Source organism: Falco punctatus (assembly GCF_963210335.1).
Source record: "Falco punctatus genome assembly, chromosome: 4".
Taxonomy (NCBI): domain Eukaryota; kingdom Metazoa; phylum Chordata; class Aves; order Falconiformes; family Falconidae; genus Falco; species Falco punctatus.
This window is the reverse complement of record NC_137583.1, coordinates 7,270,294-7,291,923: the sequence shown is the minus strand read 5'-3', so window position 1 is coordinate 7,291,923 and position 21,630 is coordinate 7,270,294. Positions and strand designations below refer to the sequence as shown.

Below are 21,630 nucleotides of genomic sequence, written 5' to 3'. Positions count from 1 at the left end.
CTAGACTCTCTAGTTTGTCTTGATTTCATACAGTATGTTCCATATGACTATATTAATAAACATCTCTTGGATGTAAACATCATCGGAGTAGTGCATACTCTGTAGCTTGTGTAGGAAACAAAGCCACTGACAGTCACAGCTGTGCTGTGCTCCCCTCTGCTTGGGGAGCGTGTTGCTGAGCCCCACCGTTCCAGTCAGAGCTGTCCTGCCTTCTCCCAGCAAAGTGTCCTGAAGTAGACCAGACAGAGATGCGAGTGGTTCAGGGAAGTCTGTTTAACTCCGTCTCCCAAATCACTGCTCTGTGGTTAAGACTTTCACGATTTATGTATTTAAAGAAGACGACCAACAAAAGTTTTGGCAAACCGAACTTGATACAGCAAGAGAGAGTGCTGCCGCTCACGAGACATATTGGAGTACTAAAGTACTTCCCCAGGTTTCTTCTTTCTCCCCTCAATTTTGCTAGCACTTACTCCTACCCCAGTATTTTATAAAGAAAATACTTTGTGGCAGCTTTAGAACAGCTATGTTAGGCACGAGCTCCCTGCAGTCAAATCAGCCCATCACTGTCTCTTCCCAGTTTCACTGTCCATCCCTGAGGAGGAAAGGAGCATAAGCCTCTTCTTGGCAGGTTCCCATCACCTGATCTGCATTTAGCTGTGCTGGGGGCATGTTCTCCCTTTGCCCACAGTGCCTGCCTTCTGCAGTCAGCTTCAGCTTTTAGGGGGCTGAATCCACCTCTTGAATTACTTCTGCCTTTCTGCTGACTGGAGGGAGCACAGGGAGTCGGAGGTCCTGCACGAGGAGAAAGGTGAGGCCATTGACTAGCTGACATGGACTGAACTTGTCCCCGTATTTGTGGGGGACAGCTGGAGCCCCTGTTTGATTCTAAAAGATGACAGTTCCTTGCTCAGACCAAGGAGTCTGGGAAGATGCTTGGATTATTTCTCTTGCTTCTCGCTGGCAGTTCCCAGGAAGTGTGCTGCCCCTTGCACAGTGAGCAAAGAGGGAGGGGGGAAGAGGAGCCTGCAGCGAAGGGTGAGGTTATGGTGTGCAGAGGACTCCACTGAACCTGTGCTCAGAAGCTGTGCAACAAGCTGTCCTGGGAACACTGCCCTCACCCTGGTCATGGATGCTGCTTTTCCTGACCGCTGATCGATCTCCCTCTGCTGTCCTGGTCTTCACAGAGTCCTTGTCTGCCTTTCCGTTCAACAGCCATGATGGGACCTCTTCTTCCAGTCTCACCTGGCCTGGGCTAGACTAGCTTTCATTGTCGAGCATGTGCCCTGCTTCCTCTTGAAGACAAATCTACCTTCCAGTGAATTGTATTTGACTTCAGTGGTTTGCATCATGTGCTCTGCTTCCTGCTGTAACACTATATTCCATCAATATATTTTATCAAAAAAAAGATAACGAGGAACAGAAAACATGTAAGTTTGAAGTAGGCCATGGCCAATGAACCATCTCCGAGATACATCCCGTGATGTCTGTGACTCCTCTCTTCTCATGAAATAGTTCCTGTTCCACCTGTGCTCTTTCACCCCCAGAAATCCCCTTCAGAGGAAGAGGAATGGTGGTTAGAGGCAGCCTGAAACAGAATTAGCAGGGTTGGAGAGGGAGAGGGAGACTGGCTTGTCCTTTTTAATATGTTGCTATAAAGTTACTTGTGCTTCCTGTTGTTTGTCTTAGGAGTAAATGAGATAATAAAGTGTATACAGAGATAGAACTCCATTCATCTGAGGTCCTCGGTATCTTGGAAATGATGTTGTGGCTGCTTTGCAGACAAGCCAGTCTCTCTCCCTTGCTTTCCTTTAAGTGTTTTGCTTCTGGCACAAGTCATATGGAGAGCTCTACCTGACCTTAGCTGGGGACAGGAGCAAAATACATTGCCCAAGGCCACAGGGTGAATCCATAACACAATCGGAGCCCTTGGCTGTGAATCCCTGTTCCTCAGCCCTCCCCCTTCCATTCCTGACCTTGGTGGGAGCCTACAAGAAAGCTGGGGGACTTTTGACAAGGGCATGTAGTGATAGGACAAGGGGTAATGGCTTTAAACTGAAAGAGGGTGGATTTAGATTAGATATTGGGATATTAGTAAGACATTCTTTACTAGGAGGGTGGAAAGGCACTGGAACAGGCTGCCCAGAGAAGCTGGGAATGCCCCATCCCTGGAAATGTTCAAGGCCAGGTTGGATGGGGCTTTGAGCAACCTGGTGTAGTGGAAGGTGTCCCTGCCAATGGCAGGGAGGTTGGAACTAAGTGATCTTTAAGGTCGCTTCCAGCCCAAACCATTCTGTGATTCTACCCAAAGAAGTGTCATTCGTTTCCCTTCTCCTTTATGTCCTTGGTTTTCCATAGCAGGGCTTGTGCATGCTGCAGAGAAATCCATGAGTAGGCTGTCACACTGCAATCGATGATCTCAAGGGTGAGGAAATCCCTGAAGGATAGTGCTGTTATACTCTGGAAATCCGAGACCTAAGCGCATGTGGCACTGTGGTAACCTCACAGAGCAGTATCTTGTCTTCCCAGGAGAACCGATGCTTGCTTTTTCCAGGCTCCATTTCTACCATTATGTCCCTGCACCTTGAACAATTAATTTCTCTACTAACTTTTGTGGCTAGTTCAGGCTCTTTTGTGTCAGAAATGTTAATCTCATGGAAATTAAACATTTCTAGTGGCTTACTAGCTGTCACAGTAGTCAAATGCCAGTCCTTGAACTCCCCACAGCCTTTAAGTTGTTTGGTCCTGGGGTGTTACCATTTACTGACAAAATTGGTGCAGTGTTTGTTCTGCGATGCCCTGCTGTGATTGTGAAGATCCAGCCTCACACAGTCAGACCTGCCTGTCAAAACAAGGTCATCTCCTCAGCTGTGCACTTTGGGGAGGTCAGGGTAAAGGTATATGATGCTCCCAGCGTAGCTGTTCAGGGAGAGAAGAAAGCTAAGCTTTGTGTGCAGTTTTGGAGAAGAGTACTGCCTGCCCCATGCGACTGTTTTCCTTTAGAGGTTTGTGTCAAAGTTCTGCATTTTTAGCATTTTTCTTTTTGTAATATCCATTGAAGAAACTTCTTGCAGAAAGGCTGTCCTGGCAGAGTTGGGAGGATGTCTTTGGAAAGACAGTAATTCCTTTTCCAGTTGGAAGAAGCTGCAAAGCTGCCACGGTCTGGCTTTTTCTCTAGTGCAAAATAATCCTTTCTGAGCGATAGCTGTAGAAACTTGCTGTACTGACTGATGTGGATGCTTGAAAGCATGCACAGGCACTAGGAACCTGCAGCTACAAGAACATATATATACACAGATTGAGAAGAGAGAGTTAAAATGCTAATTCAGTCTTTCTAGCAATACTAGGGGAAAAAAAATTTACAAATTTTAAGAGACTATCAAGGCAAGTATGTGTTCTTCTGAAGTCTCCCATACCAGGCATGGTGTTCTGTCCTGCACAAAGCCCAGAGCTGGTCATGAGAGGAATGCAATAGAGTGCTACGTGTGCTCCCTGATCTATAGCTGTGGTGATCATTGTTTTGAAAACCTGCTTGCTGGTCTTCAGGAGCAAAACCCCAAGTCCTTGACTCACAAAATTCTTCATAAAACACTTCTGCCAAAAAAAAAGTTTGGTTTGATCTTCAGTCTGAAATATTTGACTGGAACATCAAAGTGAGTTTGGAGAGGAAGGGTTAATTGGTAGAATTGGTGTTGCAATTTACCTGACTCTTTTCCATGTCAGAAATATCTCCAGTTGGATGTTGTAATCCAATTTCTAAATACCCGTATTTCCCAAATAATTGGCATTCGGCTTTGTTTTTCATTGGATCCTTCTGAAAAGTCAGTATTTACCTAGGCAGTGACTGCTTATATCGGGTTGAATCCTGACAGTGCTCTTCTATAGACATTTATATGTCCTTATAGGGAATAGGGCTATGATCTAAAAGCTGTTCTGATCAGTATCAGTGTGCAAGAAATTCAAGTAAATGTCTTTTGGATGGTTATTGGAGTAAAACTAAGTGTTAACAGTAGTGCTCTTCCAAAGCATTAAATATCTTGTGTACAACTTCAACAACAATAATGACATCTTAGTTTGTCCTGTTGGTGCCTGTTGCCATAAACTGCTGCAGTTTAAGGGCCAAATCTAGCCACCACTGAAGCTGAAAGAGATTTTTTGGTTGGACTTGACCGGCCTTTATAGAAGCGAAGTTTGTCAGACACGCTAGTTGTACTATTACTCCTTTGAACAGACATTTTTAAAGGCTGAAGATATGGGTGAAATCTATCACTCACAGGGTGACTTCAAGATCTTCCCCCATCCCTGACTGTAGGAGAGAACAGCAGTTTTTCTGTACAACACGCAGGTGATTCTTTTAAAATCAGACACAGACTTACAGCCAAACTATTGAGACTGAGAGTTACGTGCCTGTTAGAATATTTCGTGAAGAGAAGCTGCTCAGTGTGATGGTGAGACTAACCTGGGTTTGGAGGCATCAGGGTACATCATTGGTGCCTGTGGGGACTCACAGGTCACGGAAGGGACTAACGAGCATTGAGTGACTCCATTTTCTGGTGTCCAGGAGGGTACTGATCTTGAGGGAGGAGAACAACCTAACATCAGAAAAAGAGGTCCCTTGTGATGTCTTGGATCAAACACCCAGAATTAATTAATTTCAGATCCAAGCCTTATATTGTGTCACTGCACAGAGGATGACTTCTATCCCACAGCCACTTTGTGGAGACTCAGTCCCACCTCATGAGGGAAAAAATAAGCTTTTTGAGTTGTTTGTAAGCTTGCCCTGCATGCTGTTACCAGATATATGTGCATGCAAATGAAGCACTTACCTGTTTTCATGGCTTATAGTTGGTAAGCAAAGTAGTGTGAGTCTTCTGCTATGTCCATTTGGCACAGGCTGCAACAGAGAAAGCAAGGCTGGGGGAGTTGGCATGACGTTGGGCAAAGCCTGCTAAGACAATGCGTTTGTGTCTATACACAGATAAGATCTTGCACTTAAGTAGCACTTCATATTCGAAGTGGTCACTGAAGAAATGATACACACGCAAGCTCCCTGTTGAAGTGGTGTTCCCGAAGGCACTGCTGACAAACCATTCAAGAGCAGTATCACCTGGTTTATCAGGTCAGGAAGTGACGAACACTTACTTCTTGCTTAAACATCCAAAGTGACTAAGTTCTGGAAGAATAAACAGTAGCTATTTACCTGTCATCAAATCATTGGGAATAGGCCTTTTCCCAAGAGCAGCTACGAACTCTTTGGTGGTGACTCTAGTTTGGGCTGTACAATTTAAATCACATCCAGGACTTAGTCCCTAAAATAGTGCAATGCCCTAATGCTGTCCTTGCATGCTGCCTCACTGTTGAGTCACACAGCATTTCCTGAAGAGCTCAGGTTCTCCTGCAGGATCCCTGCTCAGTCCTGTTGTGCTCTGGGAAGGGCAAGTCATAGCCTGGAGTCAGATGGTTGCAAGCTGTGGCTTATGGTCTTTGTTCCTAAGACTACCAAAAGGATGATTTCTCATTAAAAACCAACCCTATGACTCTCCCTTCATCCCCTTGGCTTGCTTATACACTGCTATACTGGTCAGGACCTGCCTCTGAGTAATCCCCTTGCTTTCTCTGAAGGGTGTCACCTTAAAAAGGGCAATGATACATGGTTTTGATACAGACACATGAAAAAATGTGGGTGATTGTTTAAATCTTATTCCTTAAAGATGTAGTCTCCACAATTTTTGATGGCATCCCCCTTTCGCTCAGATGTTGCCATTAGGAAGAACACCCTCAGTGCGTGCATCATGCAAACACCATCTATCTTTTTACTCAGTAAGGCTAAGAATCTAGAGCTTAACTGTTAATGGAAGATGATTAAACGGCTTGTGGGCTCGCTTCTGCTTAGGTGAAATAAAAACTCAGGTCTGGGCTTCCACTGTGCAAACAGGACAGGACAACTGGAAAAGCTTTATTGTTCAATCAGTTTCTCATCAGCTCTTCTAAGCTCGCTACAGACTCCTCTAAGCTGCGCTCCTTAGCAACAACCATCGGACACTCACGACGGGCTGCTGACTCTTTCTGTCTCTTTAGATTGTGCCGCGCTGGGGTCCGATGGCGTCTGCAGTCCTGAGGTGGCAGGTGCAGGTGGGGCAGTGGGGGACTGGAGGGCTTTGTCTGCAGAGTGGCGCTGGGGACTCTGGCAGAGCTGAGAGTGGTGGTGGGGAGGAGGGGGCCACAGGGCTGAAGTTCTTGCTGCCCGCTGCTCCCGCTGGCTCTGGAAGTGCGGGAGCAGCTGCCGGTGGAGGTGGACGGGTGGCACCGAGGCTGGGAGGTGCTTCAGCCCATCGCTTGGTGGACGCTGGCATGTCCCCTGCAGGCTGGCCACCTGGTCTTCTGCAGGGCTGCCCCTCATCCATCTCCAGGGCTTTCCGCTTGAGGCCAGCCCTCCTCCGGCACTTTTCCAGCAGGTGGGGATGCCCTCTGTTAAAGAGGGGGTTATAGTAGTAGAGGACCTAGAAGAAGCAAAGGAGAAGAGTCAGTTGCCGCCATCCCAAGCCCGGAAAAGCCCAAGCTACGAGAACCCAGACTCTGAATTGCACAAGACAAACGTGGATATTGGAAGGGACTCTCGGGGATGGCTGAAACCTCAAGCTGAGGCCGAAAGGTTACGTGAAACGTTCTGTTCAGTCACCGCCACCCCTGGCAGCAAGAGCAGCGTAGGCTTTTCAAAAGCATAAGAAGTGCTTTCAAAAGCCAAATACCATGACTGTTCAGCAACTCCAGGGTGGGCACGAGCAGGGAGGTAACACTGGGGTCCTTAAGTGTATCCTCTTGGCATTCGGCAGGAAGGTTTCACATTTGGTGCAGCAAGACACGTAGCAAAGACATTCAGAGCAATGAGGTTACACGGAGCCTGTCTTTCCGTGTAACGGGTTCAAACTAAGCAGGTATAACCAAACTGCATTTTATCCACGTTTCTACTAGCCAGAAAGACTAACTCAAACCTTCCTGAAAACGCCCCGAGGAGGAAACTAAAACCAGACCGCTCGCTGCCCTCCCCGCCCCCTCTATTGCGAGGCCTTATGCGATGCGAAGGTCCGTCCCTCCCCCAAGACCCCTGTGAGCGTTAGAGGATGTGCGGAGCGATGGCTCTACCTTGCTGTGAGCAGAAGCTGCTGCTTCTTCTGCCAGGAACTCAGGCAGGGAGGCAGATCTTTCGCCATCCTCTTGCATTTTGATGAATCCGTGGTAGTTCATCTGGCGAAGGAAGCTCTTCATGCTCTGCCTGGTGTAAACCTGCAGAGGTCCTCCCCCGCCCAGCACCTCCTCTTTGAAGAGCTTCTCGTTGATGGCCACGTATTCTCCTCCCTTGCTCCACCAAATGGACCGAAACTGGTCACTTTCCACCACCGTCCAAAGCTTCTGTGGAAAGCGGAGCGACAGGAGCCCACTGCCTTGGCCCACGCTCTTGCTGGAAGCAGGAGGGACTTGTTTGGTGTCATGTCCGTCACCCCCCGCTTGGACGTGCCGCTCCTCCCCTACCACTTGCATGGCAGCGTCCCGGGGGGCACTTTCCCCCTGTCCTGGAGGGCCAGCACAAGTCACGTCTGCCCACTGCCCCAGCTCCTCTGGAGCAGGCAGGGATGGTGTTACTTGAGCAGACACGTCCCGCTCCATTGCTTTTGTGCCAAGCTTGCCTCGGTGGCCACCACCGTGGAGAGCCAGGCCTCGGTCCTGCCAGTCAGCAAGCAAAGGCCAACTGGCACTGGCTGGCTGTGGGTCCCAGCAGATATTCCGGCACGGCATTGTGATGCCCGTGCTGCATAGCGGTGACATCACAATGCGACGTCACGGTGACGTTTGAAAACGGTGGCCTGGCAGAAAGGAGCAGCCGGAGGAGCAGTTGCTGAAGAGCAACTTCTGTTGCTGCTTTTCACTGGCAGAGCCGCCGCTGGCGGGACTGCAGGGCCCCGAAGGCAACGAAGCTGTTGAAGGGCTGTGGGCAATGAGGGGACCGTGCCGTGTCCAGCTGCATCCAGGGGGGTCTGCAGCGAGGAGCGGGGACGGCGGCGGCGTTGGGCACCCCAGTGCTCTGTTCAGGCACTTTTTCAGCTGGCCGCCTCTGACATGTGCAGAAACGTCCTCATGCTGCTTGTTGTCATTTCACTGGGATGGTGTCTGTTAAGGAAACACGATGCAAGGTGTTTAATCTGCGCAGTGGTGTAAACACAAAGAACAGCTGCAAGTATGGAGGAGGAGGCGTCCACTAGATAAAGGAGAAGGCAGTCCAAAGCACGGAGCAAGTGTCCGACAAAGAGGAGGAGGGACATTCATCCCATCCTCGGCTTTTTCAAGTGGTATTAAAATACTGAAGAAAACCACAGGAAGAAAACCTTTTCCTAGAAAGAACAGAATCATTTACGTTGGAAAAGGCCCTTAAGATCAAGTGCAACCATTAAGCTAACACTGCCAAGCCCACCCTGCAGGGACAGTCGTGTCTCTGACCGCCACAGCTACAGGTCTTTTCAATCCCTCCAGGGATGGTGACTCAACCACTTCCCTGAGCAGCCTCTTCCAATGCCTGACAACCCTTTCAGTGGAAAAAAATGTCCTAATGTCCTGTTTAAACCTCCTCTGGTGCAACATGAGGCCATTTCCTCTTGTCTTACTGCTTGTTACCTGGGAGACTGGCGGGCACCTCACTATATACCAGCTCCTGTCAGGTAGCTGCAGAGAGCGATAAGGTCTCCCCTGAGCCTCCTTTTTTCCAGGCTGAACAACCCTCGTTCCATTAGCTGCTCTGCATAGGACTTGTTCTCTAGACCCTTCACCATCTTCATTGCTCTATGGATGCACTCCAGCGCTTCAGTGTCTGTCTTGGAGTGAGGGGCCCAAAACTCAATCTGAATGAAGGAAGGGAGGCAAACTATTAGGGAAAGGTGTGACAGGGCCAGCACCATCTTATATCTTTTCACTGTGGTAATGCAATGAAGAAGCGTCATCTCCAATACAATGAATCCTATTCCTGGCATCCCCTGCTCTCTAGGTGCCACTTCCTAGCACAGGACAGGAGTCAGGGCCAACCTGTTTCCTCTGAATCATTTCTGCCATGGGGATGGACAGGAAGGCAGTATTTGCAGTGGACCTGCCCCATGTCCAACTACTACATGCTCCACATTGAAGAAATGACCACATGCCATCTGCTTATCAAAGCAGTGCTGAAGGAAGCACCTACATTCTTAGTAGTCTTAGTGGAGAGGAACCACCTGTTCTTTGTTGTAATTAAGAAGCAGTCCAGTTGTCCAGAGAGTCTAGTTTTTTTTAATCAAAGGCTAATTTCTCCAAAGCATCTGTAGTTCAAGAAAATCTGTTAAATCTTTCTTCAAATGAGAAGATGCTATGCCAACAGCAACTGGTTAATATTTTAAATTGTGTGATCATTGACACTGTAAAGGTATATTGCAAAATTTTGGTTATTAAGACTGGGTGATAATATTTATACTAGCTAAGTAACAGCTATAAAATCTACAGTTAATGTTTCTGGCATAGATTGCACGTGCAGTACAAGTGGAAATGGTTTATTAAACAGCTGAACATGGGAGAATGTGTGGGGGGGTGTTGCACAAGAGGAATTAGAACATTAGAGCTGAAAAGCAACTAAAGCAACACTGAACTCCTAAGCCAGTGGAAAAATTGAAATATTGACATAATAATTGACATAGTTAACTTAAAAATACCATGTCAGTTGTTAACCATTTAGTGCCAAACAAAGGCATTTAGTTCTTGCCTAAGAAGCTGAACACTCCAGTGGTGATGGCTGTGGCTGAATAGAAGCAGCAGTGAAGTCCTGTACTAGGACATTTTCCAAATCAGTGCTTAGATAAGTTATTGAGGACCTGAGACTCAAGCATTTCATACAGGGCTTTTATAAAAATACTTTTAGATAACGTTTATACTGCACAGGACTAGACTTTTAAATGATATCTGACATAGGTAAAATGTTCATCTAAATTCTAGAAAGGCAAGTGTGAAACCAAGCCGTTAGGAAGGTTCACAAATTATACAGCTCTTATCTCCCTGAACAAGAGCTTCTAGAATAATTAGAGCATCAAGCCTGGAAAACGAGAAAAGAAGCCAAGGTTTAGGGAATGTTTTCCAGTATGTTTGGGTCATCACAAATTGAATATTCTCAAACGGAACTGTAACTTGGTCAGAAATGTGGTGTGAGTAGGTCTGGGTTTTGTAGTTTTGTAATGATAGCGAAAAGTACAGGTTAAAGACCACGGTCATTGCCATGAAAAGGTATATGGCCTTTTAGAAGGTACTTAAACAAAAGAGTGATTTTAATAGATCAATGTGAGGTTTTACGTCAGTAGAACTGAGGAAGCCTTGGAAAAAAATCTGCACTGCTAAGTGCATTTGCTGTTTACAAAATATTTCTAATCTTTGTGAGTGGGAGCAGTCAACATTGTACGTAATGATGAAGAGTAAAAAGAGAAAGTATTTGTGTTTCACAACTTTCCTATCACCGTGTAAAATAAAATATGTAAATTTATATATATTAAAAAAAGAAAATACATAAGGAAGTGAGCTAAACAAAGAATGTGGGTATATTCCTTTTTACTTAGTTTTAGGAGAGTGTGGGGTTTAGTATAAAATTATTTTAAATATTTTTATATATTATGCGTACTAGGGTACCTGGTGTGTACAGTTTAGATCTGTAATATGTTATCCACTGCGATATTTAGATTACAATCCTGCATTTGACTGAAATCTCTGAAGGCTGATGAAAAACCTGTAGGGAATGGAACTGCCCAGCCCGTATTCTTTCTTCCCCTTTCTCTGAGGAACCCACCTCTTGCCTTTGATGGTGTAATAACTGCGCGTTTTGTCAAGTCCAGCGGAGTCCCAAGGGAAAGTTTTTAATTCAGATCCACAAAAGCCTGACCTTTGCCAGAGACTGCGTAAGTCACTTGTTGCTTGCAAGTCTGGTGAAGATGCATGGTGATCACGGTAGCTGTTTCTGTGGTGTTAGGAGTGCACCAGAATGCAAGAACTGGGCAAAAGGTTTGCAGACTCTCGTGGTGAGTGGATGGGGCTGCTTGTAAGGATCACCCCAATGTGTCATCAAATATTAAATACTGTGGGAAATGGGTAGGAAGGATGGGTTACCTAGTGGAGGTGAGGGCAGGCATGCCTCTCCTGGAGGTCAGAGTAGACCTCTGGAAGGCGGTATGACTGGGGCAAGTTTGTGAGCCATCCTGATGGAGGGCCAGAAGTAAAAGCCAGTCTGGTGCAAGGTTCAGGCAGAAGTTGCTTTAGCAACGCAGGGGCCTAGGCTATGTGTGGGCAGCATAATTTGTGTCTCCTGCTCCCCCTTTATGGCATGCATAGGTATCGACTCTTCTGTTACAGGTGTTCAGCTCCCTGTGAGGCTGGGGAAGTGTCTAGGTATGGAGCAGAAGAGTCCTGGGACAGGTGCTCTGTGGGCACTAGTAGAGGCAAAGCTTTGCTGTAAGGCTTCCTGCGGTTAGGGAGAGTTGTGTTGGTGGCTCCCATGTCCTCTTCTAACTTTGTGCGTGCCAATGTGGTACTTTGGGAGGAAGGCAAAGTTGCAGAGAAAAGAGAATGGGCAGCTGACTCATCTGTGCGTGTGGCCTTCACTAGCCATGCATAGCTTGCTGGAATGGTGTGAGACTTCTGTCCAGCTCCTGATGCTTACCCATTTTGAAGGCATCTGGGCTTGAGACCCTCAGATGTACAGCTTAATGCCCATGCCGTGGATGGGCTCTGTCCCACAGCAGGTTGGAAACAGTGCCTGGCAATAGGATTAATGAGTTTAGTCATTAAAGCCTGTTTTAGGAAAATTAGAACACGACTGCTTTTCCTGTCGGCCTCCTGGGCACAGCTGTGGAGCCCATCTCTGTGGCACAGAACAGCAAGTTCTCCTTCGCTGGGCGGTGTTGAAATTGTTGTGTTGTGCTTTTTGTACAAACACCTATTACCACAGTATCTGAACACCTGTGAGGAGTTGCTGCACCAGGATGTGGTCAGGTTCAGCGGCACACAAACTGATGAATATCACATTCTACCTCTTTAATTGCCACCCCACACAAATCTCTTTTCAGCAAATAAATCAAGGAGGGAGGTTGGTGCATGATTCATTAAACATAATGTTCAGTACAAGGAAGGCAGGAGTGGACAGGTGGAGGCAGGACTTCCAAATGCTGTGGGAGCAGCTCTTTTTGCAGCAGCCTGGAGATGACCAAAGCTTTCTTTGAGGTTGGCAGTAGGTTTCCTGTTCCACGTTTTACTGAGTGATCTGAAGCAGAAAAGCCCGATGTTTTTGGAGTAGGTTTCACTGTAACCACCTTCCTCCCTACCCCAGCCTAGCCACCTCTGGTCTCCTTGTCCTTCCTGTCCACCTCCCTGCAACTGCTCCTGACTTAGTGCCACCTCGAGCTTCTGCTTTCTTGCCCAGCCCTGCTGCTACGTGCAGCCAAGCAAATGGGGACCCCAAGTTGGTAGGCTTGGGGAATGTAGCAGCTTGAGCCTTGCTCCGCATCATGCTTCACTTCTGGTTTTGGCTTACGTGACGTTGGAGACCTGCCTGTTGAAAAGAGAGAGGCTTCCTGTAGTTCCCAGCAAATTTCAGAGCTACCTGAAAATCACAAGGAGGACTTGTATGATTGTAGGAATGCGGGAATGAGAAATAAATGGAAATGTTTAACTTTGTTACTTAAATAAGCATTTACAAACAGGAGAAACTTGTCTTTGCTGATAGCAAGATGTCCATACATGAGCAATGAAACCTCACCAGGTCAACCTTTTGTTTGAATGTAGCTCAGTGGAGCAAGCAGCAGCTCTGCCTGCAAGACATCCTGCCTTTCCCTTCCCTGTCTCCCTGTTCTCTTGAATGCAAAATGGGGATGATGGTGTCTGGCTACATTTGCATCAGCCAGCAGAGACCCAGGGATGAACAGTAGCCAGAAGAAACACGTGTAAAGCCTAAACTCACCTTTGCCATTCATACTGCTTCAAGCTTGTTTTTTTTCCCAAAGTGCGTTTTCAACCAGTCTTAAGCTGCTTGCAGCTTTTGTTTGTGTCGGGCAAATAACTACAGCTAAACTAATAGCCAGAAATTCAATATTTCATATGGAAATATTCAGAAAACCAGTGTGTGGTGGTGCTCTTCTCTGTAGTTAGCTGGTGAGAGCACTGCTAGGTGAGGCACAAGACCCATGTTCAGCCCCCCCCCTCTGTTTAGATAAATCCAGAATCTGGATTTAGAAGTCTCCTCTGTCACAGAGTGGCCTCATGAATGGACTGGGGGCCATTTTGTGATGCGTTTTTTCTGCCTTTCTAGCCGAGCTTCTTGTGGAGGTGGGTGCAGTCACCAGGGACCAATCTGAAAAATGCCTAGCCCATCTCTGGTGTGCTGGGACAGCTGTCACTGGGCAGTCGTGCCATTGCAAAATACTCTGTTCAACTGCACATACCTTACTCATAAGTAGATGTTCCTTTTCCTCTAATTACTTCTGCGCTACTGTTACTCCCAAGCACCTTGGAGTACTGTTAAGTAGTAATAATTACTGATACATGTGGGAGAAATCAAAGTTAATATGTAGCTCGTTAAGAGAGCTCCAGGAGGAGCACAGAAAGGGAGTTTTGTCTTGTATGGTGTGTAAAGCTCCCCTGGGTGTGTCTGAATGCAGAAGAGTTACACTCAGAAGAAAAGTGGTTTGGTTCCTGGGTATTGGACTCTGTCGGGTCAGCGAGCGGGAAAGCAGTACTTACAAGCTAAGCCTCTGTGGTTTGTTTTGTTTATGTATTTATTTTGGCTTGGTTTTGATCCAGAGGTCTTTGAAACCAAATGGAAGCTCCCAACTGATGTTGAGTCAAGCCCTTGGTCTGGCTATGGGTATGTGGAAATGAGCCGGAGTCGGCAAGACGGGCAGTATTACTCCAACCTACTTTGAGTACCATGTCACAGACCTCTTTCCTGTACTCTGAGTCTTGTGTCTCCCCATTATGCTGTGGCAGTGAAATGAAAAGCTGAGCGAGCTGCACCTCTGCACAACACAGTTGCATGGCAAAGGGTTTCTGGGTAAGAACCTAGTGGGATGCTTGTGCTTGCCAACTGGAGCTCTTGGTTTGCTGCAGCACTTGCAGTTTCCCTTCAGCAGCTCTCCTTTAGCCAGGATGGTGCCTGCAGGGAAAGAGGCTGCTTTGGGCAGAAGCAGAGGCCAGAAAAAATAGTATTTTGGCACCTGGATTTCTGTTGTAGGCCATGTCCTGTCAGTGTTTTGTTGCCCTCTAGCTACTAGCATAGTGAATTTAACTGTACACAGGTCAAGAGCAGGGCAAAGAATGCAGAAGCTGTTGGGGTTGTGGTACTGGGTACTGCACCTCGCAAGCGAGGCAGCCAAACCCGCCTGTAATTGTGATGTTCTGCAACTCTAGCTACTGTGTGCAGCTGCTTGGAAAAGGACATGTAGGAAAGGTTTCTTGCAGGGGCCTCTGGGATTGCTTAGTACATACCAGTTATATTTGCCCAGGTGTTGTGGCTGACCGTAAAAAAGTGAGCGGAACAACATCAGAAAGCTCTTGCAGGTCTGCAGCAGTGCTGCTCGCCACAGTTACCATCCTGGTCTCCCCCTCTGTGCTTTCAGTGCCTCCTCTCCAAGGTGACCAGCACCCCAGCTGTCCTGCTCACATCGATTGTCCTTAACTTGAACTAGCTGGTTTCGAGCGAAGTCCTCATACAGAGAGGGCCATCGGTAGCTGTCTTATGGGTCAGCAGCTCAGTCCAAGACCAGGTTCCTCTAAAGGGCACAGCCTTGAAAATGGGGGCTTAAACACAAGTGATTGGCTTTGCAGCTGCAGTAGATGTTGGATCCCATAGGAAGCCTAGCATCTAAGTGGTCAACTAATGAGCTGTGATACTGCATTTGCATTCAGTTGTGTCCTTGTAACTTAGTCTAAACTGAGCAGATGGTTTTTACACCAGCTGGAGTGGTCACCCCCTTCCTTTAGCTAGTTTTTAGCTCTTTTTGTTTTTTTCTTTAAGGATGACAAAGACCCTAGTTGTGTGATCTTCCACAACTGTGAAAGTGGCCTTGTGTGCTGCTTGGAACCTGAGTCTTCACCACCACTTCTCAAGGCTGCTGTGCATGGCCTTCTGGTGCTCCCTCCTTCTGGAAGGTGTGTGAGTGTGCGTGTGTTGATCTGTGAGGGTAGCACGGGTGATGCACACGCAACTGTGGCTTCTTAAGGAGTAACTTCAGGACTTCCTGGCTGCACACTTGATCCTTCTCCTTTTGCCCTGCTCTAAGAGAACAACAGGCTCTGGTACCGCTGCCTGTGCATGGGATGTTCTTGCTGGGGCTTGCTCTCTAGCCCGTGGCATTAAAAATAGAAAGGATGTACCCTGTTATCCCTGTGCTGTGGCAAGAACACAGTTGTATCCATGTAGAATTATTGCAGTCTGTTTGTAAGACATGATATAACTGAAAAGTCTGGCACATTTCCCATAGCAAACATTGTTAATCCCCACTAGCTAGGATTAGTCACCACTTCTTACAAGCCTTGACACAAAACTAGCAAGATATTCAGTTAATCCGCACTTACAGGATAAATATTGCATCCTATGGGAAATTAGGCAGCATCTTCTTCCTCTCCTATTGTACAGTGATGCATTGTGTCTCTTACACCTGAAGGTGGAAGGGAAAAATGCAATAACATGTGATTGATGTTAGCAGACACCTGCTATCTCAATGCAGCTGGACCAGCAGGGAAATTTAGTACAAAATAGCTTGCTGAAACTAGGCAGCGAATATAAACAGCATCTTTGTGCTCTTCATGGCACTGGAGAGTTTTCCTGTTACACAACAACAAGTACTCGATGCCTCACAGCTGCAAGACTCTCCTAAGCATCCTCCCTTCCTTTTTACTCTAGTTTTTTTCCTGGTGTGATCTCAAGCTGTATCTGCAAGTAGTGTCACTGGAGTCGGTTGGTACATTTCCAATGCAACTGAAGTTGCTGACATGAAGGTGTTTTGGGATCTGAACTTTTGCAGAGTCCAAAGTGCAGCTCCAGGTTTCCTTGTGGACAATGTCCAAATTACCAAGATCCCACTGAGTAGGTGACCTGAGATCCCATTTGTGTGGGAAAAATAGCTGAGTGGATCTGGAAACACCAGGTTTCCAGTTGTTGGGCAGTTTACCTGGGGAAGCAGGCTTGAAGCAGAGCATCAAGAAAGTTCAGAGACTTCACTTCAGCAGCCCTGCCAGGGAGATTCTTCCAAGCCTGCACTGTGCAAGTGTCCAGTGAATCCAGTGAAACCAAGACCACCAGTGGTCATGTGCAGGGAAAGAAGGGACCTTCTGGCTGGGGAGTTCTTGATTTGTGAGGAGTTGTGCAAACTTCTGATTTCAGAGTGGTTTGATTCAAAACCTTTTTCTTTTTAATATATTATTACTTCAAACAAGTATGTAGTCCCCAAAAATTCTTGATGGCATCCCCCTTTCGCTCAGATGTTGCCATTAGGAAGAACACCCTCAGTGCGTGCATCATGCAAACACCATCTATCTTTTTACTCAGTAAGGCTAAGAATCTAGAGCTTAACTGTTAATGGAAGATGATTAAACGGCTTGTGGGCTCGCTTCTGCTTAGGTGAAATAAAAACTCAGGTCTGGGCTTCCACTGTGCAAGCAGGACAGGACAACTGGAAAAGCTTTATTGTTCAATCAGTTTCTCATCAGCTCTTCTAAGCTCGCTACAGACTCCTCTAAGCTGCGCTCCTTAGCAACAACCATCGGACACTCACGACGGGCTGCTGACTCTTTCTGTCTCTTTAGATTGTGCCGCGCTGGGGTCCGATGGCGTCTGCAGTCCTGAGGTGGCAGGTGCAGGTGGGGCAGTGGGGGACTGGAGGGCTTTGTCTGCAGAGTGGCGCTGGGGACTCTGGCAGAGCTGAGAGTGGTGGTGGGGAGGAGGGGGCCACAGGGCTGAAGTTCTTGCTGCCCGCTGCTCCCGCTGGCTCTGGAAGTGCGGGAGCAGCTGCCGGTGGAGGTGGACGGGTGGCACCGAGGCTGGGAGGTGCTTCAGCCCATCGCTTGGTGGACGCTGGCATGTCCCCTGCAGGCTGGCCACCTGGTCTTCTGCAGGGCTGCCCCTCATCCATCTCCAGGGCTTTCCGCTTGAGGCCAGCCCTCCTCCGGCACTTTTCCAGCAGGTGGGGATGCCCTCTGTTAAAGAGGGGGTTATAGTAGTAGAGGACCTAGAAGAAGCAAAGGAGAAGAGTCAGTTGCCGCCATCCCAAGCCCGGAAAAGCCCAAGCTACGAGAACCCAGACTCTGAATTGCACAAGACAAACATGGGTATTGGAAGGGACTCTCGGGGACGGCTGAAACCTCAAGCTGAGGCCGAAAGGTTACGTGAAACGTTCTGTTCAGTCACCGCCACCCCTGGCAGCAAGAGCAGCGTAGGCTTTTCAAAAGCATAAGAAGTGCTTTCAAAAGCCAAATACCATGACTGTTCAGCAACTCCAGGGTGGGCACGAGCAGGGAGGTAACACTGGGGTCCTTAAGTGTATCCTCTTGGCATTCGGCAGGAAGGTTTCACATTTGGTGCAGCAAGACACGTAGCAAAGACATTCAGAGCAATGAGGTTACACGGAGCCTGTCTTTCCGTGTAACGGGTTCAAACTAAGCAGGTATAACCAAACTGCATTTTATCCACGTTTCTACTAGCCAGAAAGACTAACTCAAACCTTCCTGAAAACGCCCCGAGGAGGAAACTAAAACCAGACCGCTCGCTGCCCTCCCCGCCCCCTCTATTGCGAGGCCTTATGCGATGCGAAGGTCCGTCCCTCCCCCAAGACCCCTGTGAGCGTTAGAGGATGTGCGGAGCGATGGCTCTACCTTGCTGTGAGCAGAAGCTGCTGCTTCTTCTGCCAGGAACTCAGGCAGGGAGGCAGATCTTTCGCCATCCCCTTGCATTTTGACGAATCCGTGGTAGTTCATCTGGCGAAGGAAGCTCTTCATGCTCTGCCTGGTGTAAACCTGCAGAGGTCCTCCCCCGCCCAGCACCTCCTCTTTGAAGAGCTTCTCGTTGATGGCCACGTATTTTCCTCCCTTGCTCCACCAAATGGACCGAAACTGGTCACTTTCCACCACCGTCCAAAGCTTCTGTGGAAAGCGGAGCGACAGGAGCCCACTGCCTTGGCCCACGCTCTTGCTGGAAGCAGGAGGGACTTGTTTGGTGTCATGTCCGTCACCCCCCGCTTGGACGTGCCGCTCCTCCCCTACCACTTGCATGGCAGCGTCCCAGGGGGCACTTTCCCCCTGTCCTGGAGGGCCAGCACAAGTCACGTCTGCCCACTGCCCCAGCTCCTCTGGAGCAGGCAGGGATGGTGTTACTTGAGCAGACACGTCCCGCTCCATTGCTTTTGTGCCAAGCTTGCCTCGGTGGCCACCACCGTGGAGAGCCAGGCCTCGGTCCTGCCAGTCAGCAAGCAAAGGCCAACTGGCACTGGCTGGCTGTGGGTCCCAGCAGATATTCCGGCACGGCATTGTGGTGCCCGTGCTGCATAGCGGTGACATCACAATGCGACGTCACGGTGACGTTTGAAAACGGTGGCCTGGCAGAAAGGAGCAGCCGGAGGAGCAGTTGCTGAAGAGCAACTTCTGTTGCTGCTTTTCACTGGCAGAGCCGCCGCTGGCGGGACTGCAGGGCCCCGAAGGCAACAAAGCTGTTGAAGGGCTGTGGGCAATGAGGGGACCGTGCCGTGTCCAGCTGCATCCAGGGGGGTCTGCAGCGAGGAGCGGGGACGGCGGCGGCGTTGGGCACCCCAGTGCTCTGTTCAGGCACTTTTTCAGCTGGCCGCCTCTGACATGTGCAGAAACGTCCTCATGCTGCTTGTTGTCATTTCACTGGGATGGTGTCTGTTAAGGAAACACGATGCAAGGTGTTTAATCTGCGCAGTGGTGTAAACACAAAGAACAGCTGCAAGTATGGAGGAGGAGGCGTCCACTAGATAAAGGAGAAGGCAGTCCAAAGCACGGAGCAAGTGTCCGACAAAGAGGAGGAGGGACATTCATCCCATCCTCGGCTTTTTCAAGTGGTATTAAAATACTGAAGAAAACCACAGGAAGAAAACCTTTTCCTAGAAAGAATAGAATCATTTAGGTTGGAAAAGGCCCTTAAGATCAAGTGCAACCATTAAGCTAACACTGCCAAGCCCACCCTGCAGGGACAGTCGTGTCTCTGACCGCCACAGCTACAGGTCTTTTCAATCCCTCCAGGGATGGTGACTCAACCACTTCCCTGAGCAGCCTCTTCCAATGCCTGACAACCCTTTCAGTGAAAAAAAATGTCCTAATGCCCTCTTCCAAGCCTGCACCGTGCAAGTGTCCAGAGAAACCAAGACCACCAGCGGACATGTGCAGGGAAAGAAGGCACCTTCTGGCTGGGGAGCTCTTGATTTGTGAGGAGTTGTGCAAACTTCTGATTTCAGTGTGGTTCGATTCAAAACATTTTTGTTTTTATTTTAATATATTATTACTTTAAACAAGTATTCCCTTAGATACTTAACTCGCTCTCTGGTTTTGACTAACCTATTTTATCTTGGGTCATGGGATAAATAATTACATAAATGAATTGATATTTCTTCACCTTGTTGATTTATGATCTCATTGAAGTGAGCCATGTTTTTAGGGATTTTTAAGTTTTAATTTTATTCCCAGTCAGCAAAGTGGAGCTGTAAGTCTTAAGCAAGTTGCTTTTGAAAAGACAAGAATCATGTTAGGAACTTTTTCTGTTTTGACAGTCTCTCTAGTCACTTATCCATATTACCATGTGACTTAAATTTCCTGAAATCTGGCAGTGAATTATGTTCTCCTTTTGCCTCTTCCCCCAAAAAATCTTCTGGTGACCATGTGTGTGACCAGCCCTGACTCTCTAGCATCTTGTCTGAGTGGATGCTGCTGCCAGGCAAAGTCCAACATGGGTATCACAGCAAGCTGAGGTTTTCACATCTGGTGATGTTTTTGTCTTATCTTTTTCCTTCGCTTAGTGCTGTTGCTTGTCTGTCTAGGAAAAGTTAGGATTTGTTTCCATCCCATCATTAACAGTCTATAATAGTTCTACACATGATGTTGGAGTTACAGCAGTATAATTGTAGTAACACTGTGAGTCCAGCAGAAAAGCAGTGTTTTAACCTCTTGCTTCTACTGATCCTGGATGCAGCGAGCATGGTTGTCATGCTCAGTATCTATTTAGAAACTCTCCTACCTTTCATTTGGGTTTTTAAATACTTTATTATGTTTCCATCGTATATCTTCAAGACAGGTCAGTAACTGCAGGAAGAAAGCTCTCAGCTGGTCCTGCCTTTGCTGACACTGGAACCAGCTTGTCCCTGCAGTACTTTCTTGAGTAGTGTCCTGGCCCCCGTTCAGGGTGGCCAAGCAGAAAGGCATCCATTGCTGCCAGCACCTCATTGGTCAGGTCTAAAAGTTGTAGTTTCTGTGCTTTCCCCGGAGTGCATCTCTTGTGTCTAATAAACCACATCAGTAGGACTCTTAGAGAACTCTTAGAGAAAATACAGCACGCAGACTGCCCTTGTAAACTGACACTACCCTGCGGCTCCTGGGGGCAAGACCTGGTGGTTCTTTGGTGCCTGGAGATGATGGGGGGGCAGGTTACAGGCTGGTTGAGGTAAATTGCTGAGTCAGTTGGAAATTGCCAGCAGTATTTTTCTCCACTTCTCCCCTCATCTAGAATTTACATAAGAAAGTCATGTTACTGTTGTTTCCTCTCCTACATTCCCTGTCAGACAAGGTCATTTTTGAAGCCAATGACCGGTTAAGCTTTATTTCTGCAACCATGGAAAATTATTATCAAAGGGGACAAGCTTCAAAGTAGATGATTAACTGGCACATCCGATGACTAGTTACATTTTAACGGGCTCCTTTTGCACAACTCCCTTCAGCTGTAGCAAACTTTAACTCATATGGAAATGAGTTTCCCATGGGATGTAATGGGGTGACTGTGCCTTACAACATGGCTAATGCATCCAGTCCTGGCTGAATAAATAGATGGTAAGAGAAGGGACACAGCCCCCTCCTAACAGACTCCTAGCAACTTTCCCTGAAAGCCCAGATGTCCCTGCTCTCAGTCCCTCGGTCTTTGTTGCTTCATTTTCTTTTGCCAGGATTATGAGAGGCGTAGTCTAAGTTGCACTGAGACAGGTTCAGCCTCTCATAGTCCTTCAGTGGTGAAAGCATCAAGGTGGATTAAAGCCAACCCAACTGCTGTGTGAGTAGCTAAGAGCCAGGCCAGGTTTCTGTGAGATGTAATTCATCAAGGAGGGAAACACACAAAAGTACAACGGTGGCAGGAGGAGCAAAATAAGGTCTGGGTTACAGCAGCATGGCTTAAGTTGATCCTTCTACTACTGCATTTTGGAAGTGTTGTTTTCCTAAAAGAAAATGTGAGGCTGTACAGTGTTTTGGTGCAGAGCACATATCCAATATTTATAGTCTTCTTATCTGAATTAGCTGCAGGGTTTGAATGTCTTATTTTTAATGAAGGAAGAAGACGGCGGACAAACCAAAGGGGAGTACAGCTATGCAATGAAAACT

General features: G+C 47.6%; 1 protein-coding gene and 1 long non-coding RNA gene across 2 annotated transcripts in view; one reads left to right on the top strand and one right to left on the bottom strand.

The window, feature by feature from the left end:
* Positions 1–21,630, top strand: part of LOC308063404 — a 314,414-nt gene that overhangs the window by 74,990 nt on the left and 217,794 nt on the right. The gene's annotated exons all lie outside the window — the stretch shown is intronic.
* On the bottom strand, positions 16,777–18,306 carry LOC308062772 (heat shock transcription factor, X-linked-like; the record flags this gene model as incomplete). Its single annotated transcript, XM_080384688.1, has 2 exons — positions 16,777–17,267; positions 17,911–18,306. The coding sequence occupies 2 exons, from the start codon at positions 18,304–18,306 to the stop codon at positions 16,842–16,844; spliced, it is 822 nt and encodes a 273-aa protein (XP_080240814.1). The 3' UTR covers positions 16,777–16,841.